The sequence below is a fragment of the Salminus brasiliensis genome, chromosome 10, assembly GCF_030463535.1.
Source record: "Salminus brasiliensis chromosome 10, fSalBra1.hap2, whole genome shotgun sequence".
NCBI lineage: Eukaryota > Metazoa > Chordata > Actinopteri > Characiformes > Bryconidae > Salminus > Salminus brasiliensis.
The window spans coordinates 32,617,870-32,630,113 of NC_132887.1; the positions used below are offsets into that span (position 1 = coordinate 32,617,870).

General features: G+C 37.4%; 1 protein-coding gene across 4 annotated transcripts in view; it reads right to left on the reverse strand.

The window, feature by feature from the left end:
• Window positions 1-3,903: 3,903 nt before the first annotated feature.
• LOC140564424 (TOG array regulator of axonemal microtubules protein 1) overlaps window positions 3,904-12,244 on the reverse strand; it is a 59,332-nt gene continuing 50,991 nt past the window's right edge. For 2 of the 4 annotated variants that reach the window (XM_072689870.1, XM_072689869.1), the window contains 5 exons: window positions 9,102-9,214; window positions 8,820-8,985; window positions 6,560-6,779; window positions 5,965-6,051; window positions 3,904-5,259 (listed from right to left, as the gene is read on the reverse strand). In XM_072689870.1, coding sequence (XP_072545971.1) covers window positions 5,000-5,259; window positions 5,965-6,051; window positions 6,560-6,779; window positions 8,820-8,985; window positions 9,102-9,214 — 846 coding nt within the window. In that variant the 3' untranslated portion in view covers window positions 3,904-4,999. Of the gene's footprint in view, window positions 5,260-5,734; window positions 5,775-5,964; window positions 6,052-6,559; window positions 6,780-8,819; window positions 8,986-9,101; window positions 9,215-12,244 lie in introns of all 4 variants that reach the window. The other 2 variants (XM_072689871.1, XM_072689873.1) reach the window with 2 other exon arrangements.

Below are 12,244 nucleotides of genomic sequence, written 5' to 3' on the forward strand. Positions count from 1 at the left end.
ATCAGTGTTCTTTAAGCACTACCAATACCCTCGATATGATTAGAAAAGCATATTCTGTATCAAAATTAGAAAATTGATCACAATACAATAAAATTTCGTCATATTGCCCAGCTCTACTACACACCCTAATCCACCAACATTTACACCAACACAATAACACTAAAGTTTTTGCAGGGTTTTATAGATTTTAAAAAAGCATTCGATTCAATCTGGCAAGAAAGACTATATAATAAAAATCTCCAAAACGGTATTGAGGGTAATGTCTATGACATCATTAAATCAATGCATTAAATCAGTCAGTAACAAATGTGGAGTAAAAATTGGCAATAAAATGACTGAGGTCTTCACTCAGGGTTGTGGTGTCAGGCAGGGCAGCAGCTTGTCTCCTACTCTCTTTTATATCTATATCAATGATTTAGCAGTGTTTTTGGAGCAATCTGTAACTCCTGACCTGACTAAACCACACAGAAGTTAGATTTCTCCTCTACGCAGATGACTTGTTGCTGCTGTCGTCAAAAGAAAAAGGGCTTCAGTAGCATTTGGATCTGCTAGAGAAGTCTTGTCAGATATGGGCCCTGACAGTAAACCCCAATAAATCTAAAGTCATGATCTTCCAAAAGAAAGCCGAATCTCAGGAAAGCAGGTATGTATTCAGTCTAGGTGACACCACTCTAGAACTAACCTTGTCTTATGATTACCTGGGACTCAAAATCAGTGCCTCATAAGGCTTTGGTCTGGCAGTGGATGCACTGAAAGAAAATGCCTGTATATAGCCCTCTACTCAATTTAAAACAAATTCACCAAGATTAACATCCCAATTAGAATCTGGTTAAAGATCTTTGACAGTATAATCCTGCCCATTGCGCTGTACTGTACGGCAGATTCTGAGCTCTGGTCATCTATTGCTCTGGCTACCAAATAGAAGCACAAACACTATTGTAAAATAAAATGTGTTTACTATAGCCTACTGAATATTGGTTTAGAAAAAATAAATGACACAGGGAAAAAACATTAAACACAATTAATTAAATTTATTTAATACTTTGTACAAAAGCATTTGTTAGTGAGGGCAGCTTCAAGATGCCTTCTGTATGGAGAAACTAGTCACAAGCATTGGATCAGTTGTGATTTTGGCCCATTCTTCTACACAAACACTTAATGTTTCTGTGGGCTTCTTCTATAAATACTGAGCTTTAGTTTCTTCCATGGATTTTCAGTTGGATTCAGGTCAGGTGATTGGCTGGGCCATTCTAACAGCTGTATTTTCTTCCTCTGAAAGCAATTGATAGTTTCCTTGGTTGTATGTTTGGGATTGTCTTGCTGAAATGTCCACCCTCGTTTCATCTTCATCATCCGTTTAGATGGCAGCAGCATTTTTATCAAGAATGTCTCTGTACATTTGTCAATTCATCATTTCTTCAATTATATGAAGTGTGACTGTGCTCTATGTTGAAAAACAGTATCACACCAGGATGTTTCCACCTCCAAACTTCACTGTTGGTATGGTGTTTTTGGGGTGATATGCAAGGTTTTTTGACCTCCAAACATGGTGTGTATTATGGCATACAAACAGTGGTCTCATCTGACCACACCACATTCTTCCAGTATTTCACAGGCTTGTCTAAATGTTGTTGAGCAAACTTTAAACACACTTCAACATGCTTTTTCATTGGCAATGGAGTCTTTCATGGTGAGCGTACACACAGGCCATGGTGGTTGAGTGCATTACTTATTGTTTTCTTTGAAACAATTGTACTTGGCTATTGGACCCAGGGGCGATTGTAGGCTTACACCCAAATCAAAACAGCTCAGGTCAGAAAGCTTAGTCTACAAGTATTGTAATGTATTAAGACATTTTATTAAAATTAAGATATAATAAAGGATGTATACATACTCACTGGTCGCTGTTCAGAATATTTTGACAGGATTATTTGTCAGTGAAACGTAAGGATTCTTCATTGAATTTTCTGTATTTATACAGTTTATGAATATAACAAAAATATAGGAAATATACTGCTAATGACAAAGTAAGCATGGCAGGTTAGGCTATCACTATTTTTTGTTTATAATTACATACTTATCTGTGCATCCTTGCAATCCTGGGCAAGACTGTAGATTCTTTTCATGGAGTTCCGTTCAAAACCTTTTTTAGATAACTGCAGTTCTGTGCAGCTCCTACAAACAGTACGGTTTTATTGAACGGTGTAGCGGAGAGTGGCAACATGTTGGCGCTTGCGTAGTCTGTTAATTTTCCAGTAATAGATTGTGAGGTGGGGGACAAAGAGTTTGTTTTGCGCAATGTTAAATTCTGGGTCAGTAGGGGGAGCTCCCACAAATATGAAACATCATCTATTTTGTAAAGAGGTTTGAGAATTACAATATGTTCATGTGCAGATAACACACATAAAACAGTATTATTGGTATTGGTAATGCAGTACTGTCAGGTTAGTTGATTAGTTGTTCTTACCTCTAAACAGTAGGCATATGATCATAATTGAGCCTATGTCAATATGTAAAAAGCTAAAAGAAAAGGGGGTTTATAATTACTGGCATATGCTCGCCAATTAGCTCGCCTAGTTGGGTTATTTGTATGGAATACTAATAATATATACAGCAGTGAGTGAAACTTTGCCAACTGACCCCAATGTTCACTACATTTAATGATAACCAGAAACCACATTTTAATTAAAATCAAGGTGCAATAGTAATATAGTGCTATTAAAATCTGTTACGATCTAAAATATACAAGTAATTTAGAATGCTTTACATAAGTAAAATGAGACGTAAGACAAAGACCAAGTTTTACATTTTAGATTCGTTCTGCTTTCTTATTCAATAATCCCAACGTCAATATAAAGCCTTATTGGGTTTTGTTTCAGTTTTAATCTATTGGTCTACAATTCACAAGCACAGCTTGTCTCTTTAAAATATGTTACTTGAAATTATTTATTGTACGATAGGACTAATTGATTTAACAGGTTAATAGAGGCATTATTCTACAACATTCTGCCGAAGGATAATGTTGGGGGTGGGGGGCAGCGCAGCCCGTGGGGAGCAATTGCAGCGACTCTCCGAAGATTGCAGCCCCTTTGCACTCGCAACATTGCAAATAACCTTACTGGCATGCTCCATATCAGACCAGGCGGCGATCAATCTGCGCAGCGTTGGACAACATACGTCTGCAAAGACAGAGTGAGCATCTGTCATATCCAGTACCTTTTCTGTGCATAAGCAGATAAGCAGGCTAAAGACATATGCCCAGAAATCTTACTGAGCTCAAAATCTCCTTTCTCGTATTCTATCGATTTGAGACTTTCCACCAAGTGTATCTGACAGATCCGATGAAAAGTTGTAGCTGTTGTGTAGAGGTGTGGACTTAATACCATACAATACAATGCAATACAACTAAGTAAAATGAACACAGCAAGAGACAAGTAAAGATGAAAGCTTAAAGCAGAAACACTCCCGCCATTCAAGTCTGAAGAAAAGGAACTCGTCCTATTTTGTTTTTCTTTTACCACCAAAGAGGGCTGTTTAGACGTTTTCTTCCACCCCGGCATTACAATATACATTCAGATTATTGGACGTGAAAGGGTTGGCCCTCATTTGTCATTAATCCTTTGTATAGAGTTTGAATGTCGAGAAATATAATACTTTAGAAATGTTTTATGCTGTAGCATGTTTAAGAAAAGTGCATGTGTCTGTATTACATATTAACTATTTAGAAAATAGTATTTTACACACAAACTCAGTAACACCACATACATTTTTGATTTTAGGAGAGCCCTCTAGAGCCTTCCAAAAGGAAGACATGATTAAATACCAGTTAACCTTACTAGATGTACAACTTTTTTGTTGCAACTTTAGTCTCAACATCTTGTGAAAAAAGTAGCATGTGTGTAGTTATTCTGTACAGAAATAAAACATTTTATTATATACCTCAGTTTAAAACGGGAACCTAGAAACATTTAAATTAACACCATATATGCAGAAAAGCTATTTGAAACTGGCACTATACTGAATACAAATTCTAGATCATGGCATACATTTATGTGTAACCTATACAAATATGCATATTAAGTTCATTTTAAAGCTAGAATTGATCATATTTTCTTTTACTTTTTAGCAAAAAATACAGCTCCTTTGCATCCAAATATGTTCCTTTAGGCATTTGTGTACATCACCATATGTAAAATATAAATTTGCATTAAATTTGTCACCAATAAATTTGCTCATTCAAAGAGAGGACAGCTCCCACTAACAAATGGTATAATTAATGATGTGTTCATTCATGCACAAAAGATGCATTATATACCGCAACATTAAGCTAAATCTGTGCCACTACACTCCTCAAATACACACAGTACTAAAGTACATTTTTAAATAGCATGCACTAAGGTTTGGAACAACAATGCTGGACTTCCTATATAAACATCACATCACAAACAACAAAACATCAGGCTACACACGCCTTCCCATTGTGCATTTAAGAAATTACATTCCGAATGGTTCACTTAGGATGTCAGCATTATAAAAAACAAACAAAAAAAAAAACCCCAATAACAATCACATGACAATATATAACAATATTCTCCATGAAAAGTGATAGTTACTATTTCAAAGTGCAACAAGAAGAGTACTCTCAGTGCTAAACCTGATTGTTAGAGTGTTAAACCTGATGCTACAAGCTAATATCTGTGCTTCATTGTGGACTTTTTCTGTTAATTCAAAGTGTTAATAGCTGAATTCTTTAGTTTATTTTTTTAAGTATAGGCACTGTGATAAATGCAGGGGTATCTCTGCTATTGAGTACAATACATGATTTTTGTTAAGTAGGTTTAGCTTTGGTCTAGAAATCAGGATGTTTAATCTATTTTAAAAATACAGGCACTGTAAGATCTGCAAGGACATCTGTCTTCAAGTACATTTAATGTTTTTGTGTAGTTTAGTCTAAAGTTTGTTGAGTGTAGTTGCTATCTAAAACATTGTGTAGGTGAGCTCAGGGGGTTGAAAAGTTCTTGAGAAAGTCATTCAGGCTCTGGTAGATATTGGAAGGTTGGGAGGAAGCACAATCCAGCAATGCTGGACCCATTTGCAGGTAAAGGGCTTGACACAGGTTGGAGGTGGCTCCTCTAATAGTACCTCCTCTCCCATGGACAGTACCACTGTTGCTTGAAGTCCCAAGTAGGTGCCAGAGTAGGGGTAACACTTTCTGCTCTACTAACTGTGGCTTTTGTGGGTACAGCTGATTAATCAGCTCTAAAATTGAAAGAAGAAAAAAAAATTAATAGCACCAAGCATGTCATGATGCATGTAGAATCATTGGTTACATGGGCCACTTGGGTTACTAACAATATTTTGACCATGTTACTTTGATAAAACAAGAAAGTGAACTACTGCAGGACTTATTTTTTCCTATATTATAATATATGAACACAACATTTCCACAACTTACATAAATAGCTAAAGCTGGGTAATGGGAACCCATTTACCTTTATCAAGATAAAGTATATCACAATATGTTACAATAGGATTTCCTGAGCTGAGTAGAATCTAGAATGTAAAATCTACAGTCTACATAAATTCATTGGACATGAATGTCAAAGCAATATTTGGACTTGAATTTTGAATTGTTCTTTTTTGGGGGCAGAATGAGTGTACAACATACATATTTAGGAAAAAACACTAACACCAACTTTTTAATTAATTTGGAATTTGGAAATGTGACTAATACCTGATGACCAGTTTCATGTCCGTACAAGTTACTGTTTGGTCTGGGCAGTTAATTTTATCAGGGACAGAGAATAGGGGGGGGGGGGAAAAAAAAAAGGAAATTTCAGCAGAAGCACCAGAAGAAAAAGGTGCAGAAGATGAAGAAGCATAAGAAGAAGAGACATAAAAGCATAAGAGACAGCAGAAAGTCTATAGAAAGTCTAAGCACACCATGTGTATCTTTGTCCATACCTGCAACTTTATGAACAAGATCCACTTTAGCCTTCCCACTCAGAAATTTAGCCTTAGTGCAAAAAGGTTGAAGAAGAACTGTGCTGTCTGAAAAATTATAAAGGCCAACAACACATTAAAGTTTAGTAGTATTGCTCTGTTTGATGTTGAAGAAATTTGCTTTGCTAAATTTTGTAATAATAATCTTAACATAAAATATTAAATTAATGAAACATAATACACATGCACTGCATTCTCAAGCAAAACTTAGCATCAATCACTCTAGTTTCATCACAAAGGATCCCGCCAAAATACTGATGAACAATTATAAATTTACATATGAGGCAGAAGAATCCATTAGCAACCAGATATTTTTTTTTTTTAAAGAACAGAAATAGTTTAGGAGAATAAATCAATACATGTCGGTCACTCAAGTCTGTCAATCAAGTTAAACCTGCAGTAAATTTAAATACTCAGTTATTATTCTCTTTGGCTGTTATGCCAAACAACTCTCACCCACATGAACTTGATGTAAACATTCAGACGCTATATAAACAAACAAATGCATTTTTTGCAGACAGTCACAACATTTGTTATTATTTTAGGTTATACCCACCAAGGTTATTGATGAGAGCTTGAATGCCACCTATTGCAGCCATGTAAATGGCATCATTCTTAGAGTTGAGGTGACTGTCTACTATAGCGGGGACAAGGATGTAGACAACTTGGGCCAAGTTGTCCTTGAGCAATTTGATTATCTTCTGTAAGGCCTCCAAAGCATAGAGGTTAACCTTGCTATTTGACTCCTGCAGTCGTGATTTAAAAGCATCAAATACCTTTTGCAGAGAAAGAAAGACAAGTCAAAGACTGCGTGTGCCTGATTATTATAAGTGATCATACTTTACATTTATTTTAGTAAACAGTCATGTCCTAAAGGGCCTACTTCTTTACTCAGAAAATGCTAGTAAATATGCTAGAGCCCAAACAAATTAGATCTTAGATACTGGTAATTTAAAAACAAACAAGCAAACAATCTAGCAATTTGTTAATCCAAGGAGTGACAACAAAAATGTGATGTCAAATAAATATCTATATAACTAAAACACCTTACGAACAATACAAAAAGGGGGAAATTAAGTGAATTAAAAAAAACAACAAAAAACATACCACAACATTCTTGTGGTTAAAGCGCTCTCTGCTTTAAAGCACCTGTACATTTCTCTATTTTTCAGACAGATGTTCTTTACAGACTATGTGAAGGCCAATGTGAGAAGTCTTGGCCTTCACATAGCTCGAAAGTTAGCATAAAACTCACATAAACACACTGCTAGCTTGCAGAACACCACTATCCCCCCATTCGCGTGTCAAACAGATTTGCCCCACTCAGCAAAACACCAACTCAGGTGTTAAAAAGTACTCTGGTCATAGGTGACGTATCATTTTACACATAAAAGTAGCTAGTTCTTTAGGGGCTCCAGCAGTAACAATTAGCTGTCAGAGCCCCAGACATTAGTACCAACCATAAACTGTTAGCCAATAGGAGATATTCGTGAATAGTTATTCATGAAGGGGCCAACAATATTCTGTGGCAGTCTGAAGTGATATTGGTCATAATATTAAAGAGGTGTCTGATGCTATAATTAGGTTTGGCCTCATCCCAATGAGGTGTTGCGCTGAGGCTTACAGCAGACTGAACTGCTGGATGTCAAAGTGGTGTTCAGAAAATCAAGTGCTTAATAGACAATTGTCTATTAAGCACTGCCTTGAGGTGTCACCTAGGTTCAACTTTATTGAGACCGTGTCTGTGCCCAGAATTAAATCTGAAAACCAAAAAACTCAAACTGCCCATTTTAATAACTTAAGTATTAAAACATCATATATCATATAATCTGATGAAGGCTGTGTATTCTTGTTAGTACAACTAATCCTCAGTGCAAGTGTAAGAGGCCGCACTGTCCTCCAAGAAAGATTAGAAAACATGGTTGGAATCACAGCAACAGCCCTATCAAGGTTCAAATTGTATTTAACTAAATGTTATAAGTTCATAAAGGTGCATCTTCAAATTTTGCAAAAGTGAGATTTTATCCCACTATTTTAGAAATGTTGTTATTTACATGTTGAATGTGGACACAGGTTTAAGCAAACATGAGAGAACTTCCATTGTTATGCAGATGCTACACAACTGTATCACCGCCAAGCCTGATGACAAATTTTGAGGACTGTATAAGATGTGAAAACTTGGATGTTGTAAAATTTCCTGCTTCTAAACAGTGGCAAAACAGAGGTCATTCTTTTGGGTTCAAATGCTACAGTCAGGGTCCTTACTGAAAGTAGAAAAAATCATATTAGCCCAGTTCTATCAGCACTGAATTGGCATCCAGTAAAATTCTATATTAATTTTAAAATTCTACTACTGATATATAAAGCCTTACCCAGACTCATTCCTGTGTCTCATTACCTATTATAAATTCACAAAATGTAGAAAACTTCAGCAGGGGGAAGCCTTTTCTTATAAAGCCCCTCAACTCTGAAATAACCTTCCAGATAATGTTCAGGACTCAAGACACGGTCTCAATGTTCAAGTCTAGGCTGAGAACTCATTTGTTTAGTTTAGCTTAGGGTAAATAATGTTTCCCTTTAGATAAAGGTTGCTGAGCTTTGGCTTGCTTCAACGGGGGTCTTTATGTTTTTTATTTTTATTATTATTTTTTTTTTTTTTTTTTTAGGTTTTATGCTTTGTTGATCTCGTCCTATTACTAGACTCCTGTAAAGCTGCTTTTTGACAATGACAGTTTTAAAAAGAGCAATAAAAATAAATTTGTATTTGTAAAATGTCTGAAAGATGATAATACTAAATATGAATGCAAATGTGTTACCGGAAACATGTTTCCAATGACCATATATGGGCTGTCCTCACAATCTGTGACCAGCTGATCGATGCCCTTGATGCGCTCCCTGAAATCTTTTGAACACAACAGGGACTTGAGCTGCTTGATGTATTCCGTCTTGTCTGCAATGCTGTGGATCTGTGCTTTGTCTTTACTGAAATGGACAGCAGTAGTAAAACTATTAATCAGATAAAGAACCAGAACAGAAAAGGAAATGCAACTAAACGAATGCACATGAAGTGGACTAAATATTTGTGTTAAAACGTTTACCTATGGGAATGCTGAAGTTCATGAACGAGAGAAGACACACGCTCCAGTCCACCACCAGGGAGGGAGCGCCTGCCTCGAGCTGAAGGAGTGTCATGAAGCATCTCACCCAAGCCCTAAAATGACAAATCATCTTTATTACAATGATTCTTTACATAATTGTAAACAAACAACACCAACTTGTGTATTTGATAAGAACATGTTAGAGCATGTTATTTGATTTGAAGAACTCCAAACAGAAGGCCCTTAACAAAACAAAAAAAAGTCAGTGCTTTGAGATTGTATTTAACTCCCTTAAAAAAACATCAGATTAGTCTGGATTACAATTGTACACTGATAATTAGTGTTGTCTCTTATTTTATATCAAACCATTAACCCTGAAATCTGATCAATGTTATGTGATCTTTGCAGAACTATATCCTGACAATAAATAATGACTGAAAAATAATTAAAAGTAAGTAAACTGGCATTAAAAAAACACTACTAACACTACCAAACTACTAATTTGGGTGTCACTACTTTAAGTGGAAAAATAGTGAAGAGTTAAATTAAGACACATTTAGAATAGTATTCATGCTGGTCAAAGTGTGTGCGCGCTTCACTAATATGTTACATCACAGGTATTACCGGCTTGTATTATAAGATTCAGAATATGTATGCACATAACTGTTTTGTTTAAAACTTGGCAGTAGTTGTAGATTGCTCCAATTAAAAAAAAAATAATATTATTGTAAGATCCGAGAGGATACAGGCAGCAACAGTGTGACATCAACATAAAAAAGTATAAATAAAAAAACATCAGTATTGTTTGTTTACATTTAGGCAGTGTACAACTTGCTGTATAACCTAGATTGTTTGTTGCAAAATATTGTACTTATAAAACCTAAGGTTACTAGTGTAACCCCTGTTCTCTAATAGCATGAGTGAGGTGTCTCACTGAGGTGCTGACGTAGTGAAATAGAGCTTCTGAGGTATATGCGGAAGGGGCGTATCCCATAGTGAGACACTGATTGACAATCAATTTCACATGCTGTTGTGCAAATGGAATAGACAACAGGTGGAAATTATTGGCAATTAGCAAGACAGACTCAATAAAGGAGTGGTTCTGCAGGTGGGGACCACTTCTCAGTACCTATGCTTTCTGGCTGATGTTTTGATCACTTTTGAATGTTGGTGGTGCTTTCACACTCGTGGTAGCATGAGACGGACTCTACAGCCCACACAAGTGGCTCAGGTAGTGCAGCTCACCCAGGATGGCACATTAATGCGAGCTGTGGCAAGAAGGTTTGCTGTCTGTCAGCATAGCGTCCAGAGGCTGGAAGCGCTACAAGGGAGACAGGCCAGTACACCAGGAGACGTGGAGGAGGCCGTAGGAGGGCAACAACCTAGCAGCAGGACCGCTACCTCCGCCTTTGTGCAAGGAGGAACAGGAGGAGCATTGCCAGAGCCCTGCAAAATGACCTCCAGCAGGCCACAAGTGTGCAGGTGTCTGCACAAACGGTTAGAAACCGACTCCATGAGGATGGTATGAGATGGGGGTTGTGCTCACAGCCCAACACCGTGCAGGACACTTGGCATTTGCCAGAGAACACCAGGATTGGCAAATTCGCCACTGGCGCCATGTGCTCTTCACAGATGAAAGCAGGTTCACACTGAGCACATGTGACAGATGTGACAGAGTCTGGAGATGCCATGGAGAGTTATCTGCTGCCTGCAACATCCTTCAGCATGACCGGTTTGGCAGTGGGTCAGTAATGGTGTGAGGTGGCATTTCTTTGGAGGGCCTCATGAGGCTGGAGTGTGTCAGCAGTTCCTACAAGATGAAGGCATTGAAGCTATGGACTGGCCTGCCCGTTTCCTAGACCTGAATCTGATTGAGCACATCTTGGACATCATGTCTCGCTCCATCCACCAACGTCACGTTGCACCACAGTGTGTCCAGGAGTTGGCGGATGCTTTAGTCCAGGTCTGGGAGGAGATCCCTCAGGAGACCACCTCATCAGGAGCATGCCCAGGCGTTGTAGGGAGGTCATACAGGCACGTGGAGTCCACACACAATACTGAGCCTCATTTTGACTTGTTTTAAGGACATTACATCAAAGTTGGATCAGCCTGTAGTGTGTTTTTCCACTTTAATTTTATGTGCGACTCCAAATCCAGGCCTCCATTGGTTGATAAATTTGATTTCCATTGATTTTTGTGTGATTTTGTTGTCAGCACATTCAACTTTGTACAGAACAAAGTATTCAATAAGAATATTTCATTCATTCAGATCTAGGATGTGTTCCCATTATTTTTTTGAGCAGTAAATATTATATATATATAGATATATAATATATATAGATATATATATATATATATATATATATATATAGTGTGTATATATATATATATATATATATTATAATATATAAATAATGAACTGAGAAGAGCCTACACTGAGAATTATATGTGACCGAGAAGCATCCGATAAAATCTGATGTGTGCAGTGATGGCATATGCACAGTGCAAAACATTTACACAGAGGCTTAAGAGTAATCTCATTGTAGTATAAGCTAAACTAATAGCTTCCACCAGCGTTGGGATGACATAGGTGAACCTCGTTGCGAGGGAGCCCAAGAGACGAAGAGCTGATTAGACTTTCTAAAGCTCCTTGTGCGTTCTATGTACATACGCGAAGTGCGCATGGGACACACACAGTGCAGTCTCTGGGCCTCATTAGAAGGGATGGAGGATAGAATACCACATGGAATGCTCTCCAGTGGTTCTAAAGGCAGCTGAAAAGTGCATCCAGGAAAGATAAAGTTGTGTAAGACATCAAGCAGAAAAACGGAGGCAAATGAAATGTCAATTTCGAGAACTAATGGATTTTATATATATTTTAGAAATAATGAATTGTTCCACCATCTCAGGGTTTCTAAGCACTCTGCTGATACCCTGATATGGTCCAAGTGGCGGTGCAGGCATAAGCATAGAGCTTGAACTCTTAACGGGCCAAAGGTAACCACTGAATAGACGGAGACAGGTCCTGAATGGGACTGAATGACTACTGTGAAAGAGGAACATGCAGTGTCTGAATAACAAACTTTTGTAAGAGTGCGACATGGAATGAGCTAGAGTTTCATTTCAGCTCCAGGTACTGGAGT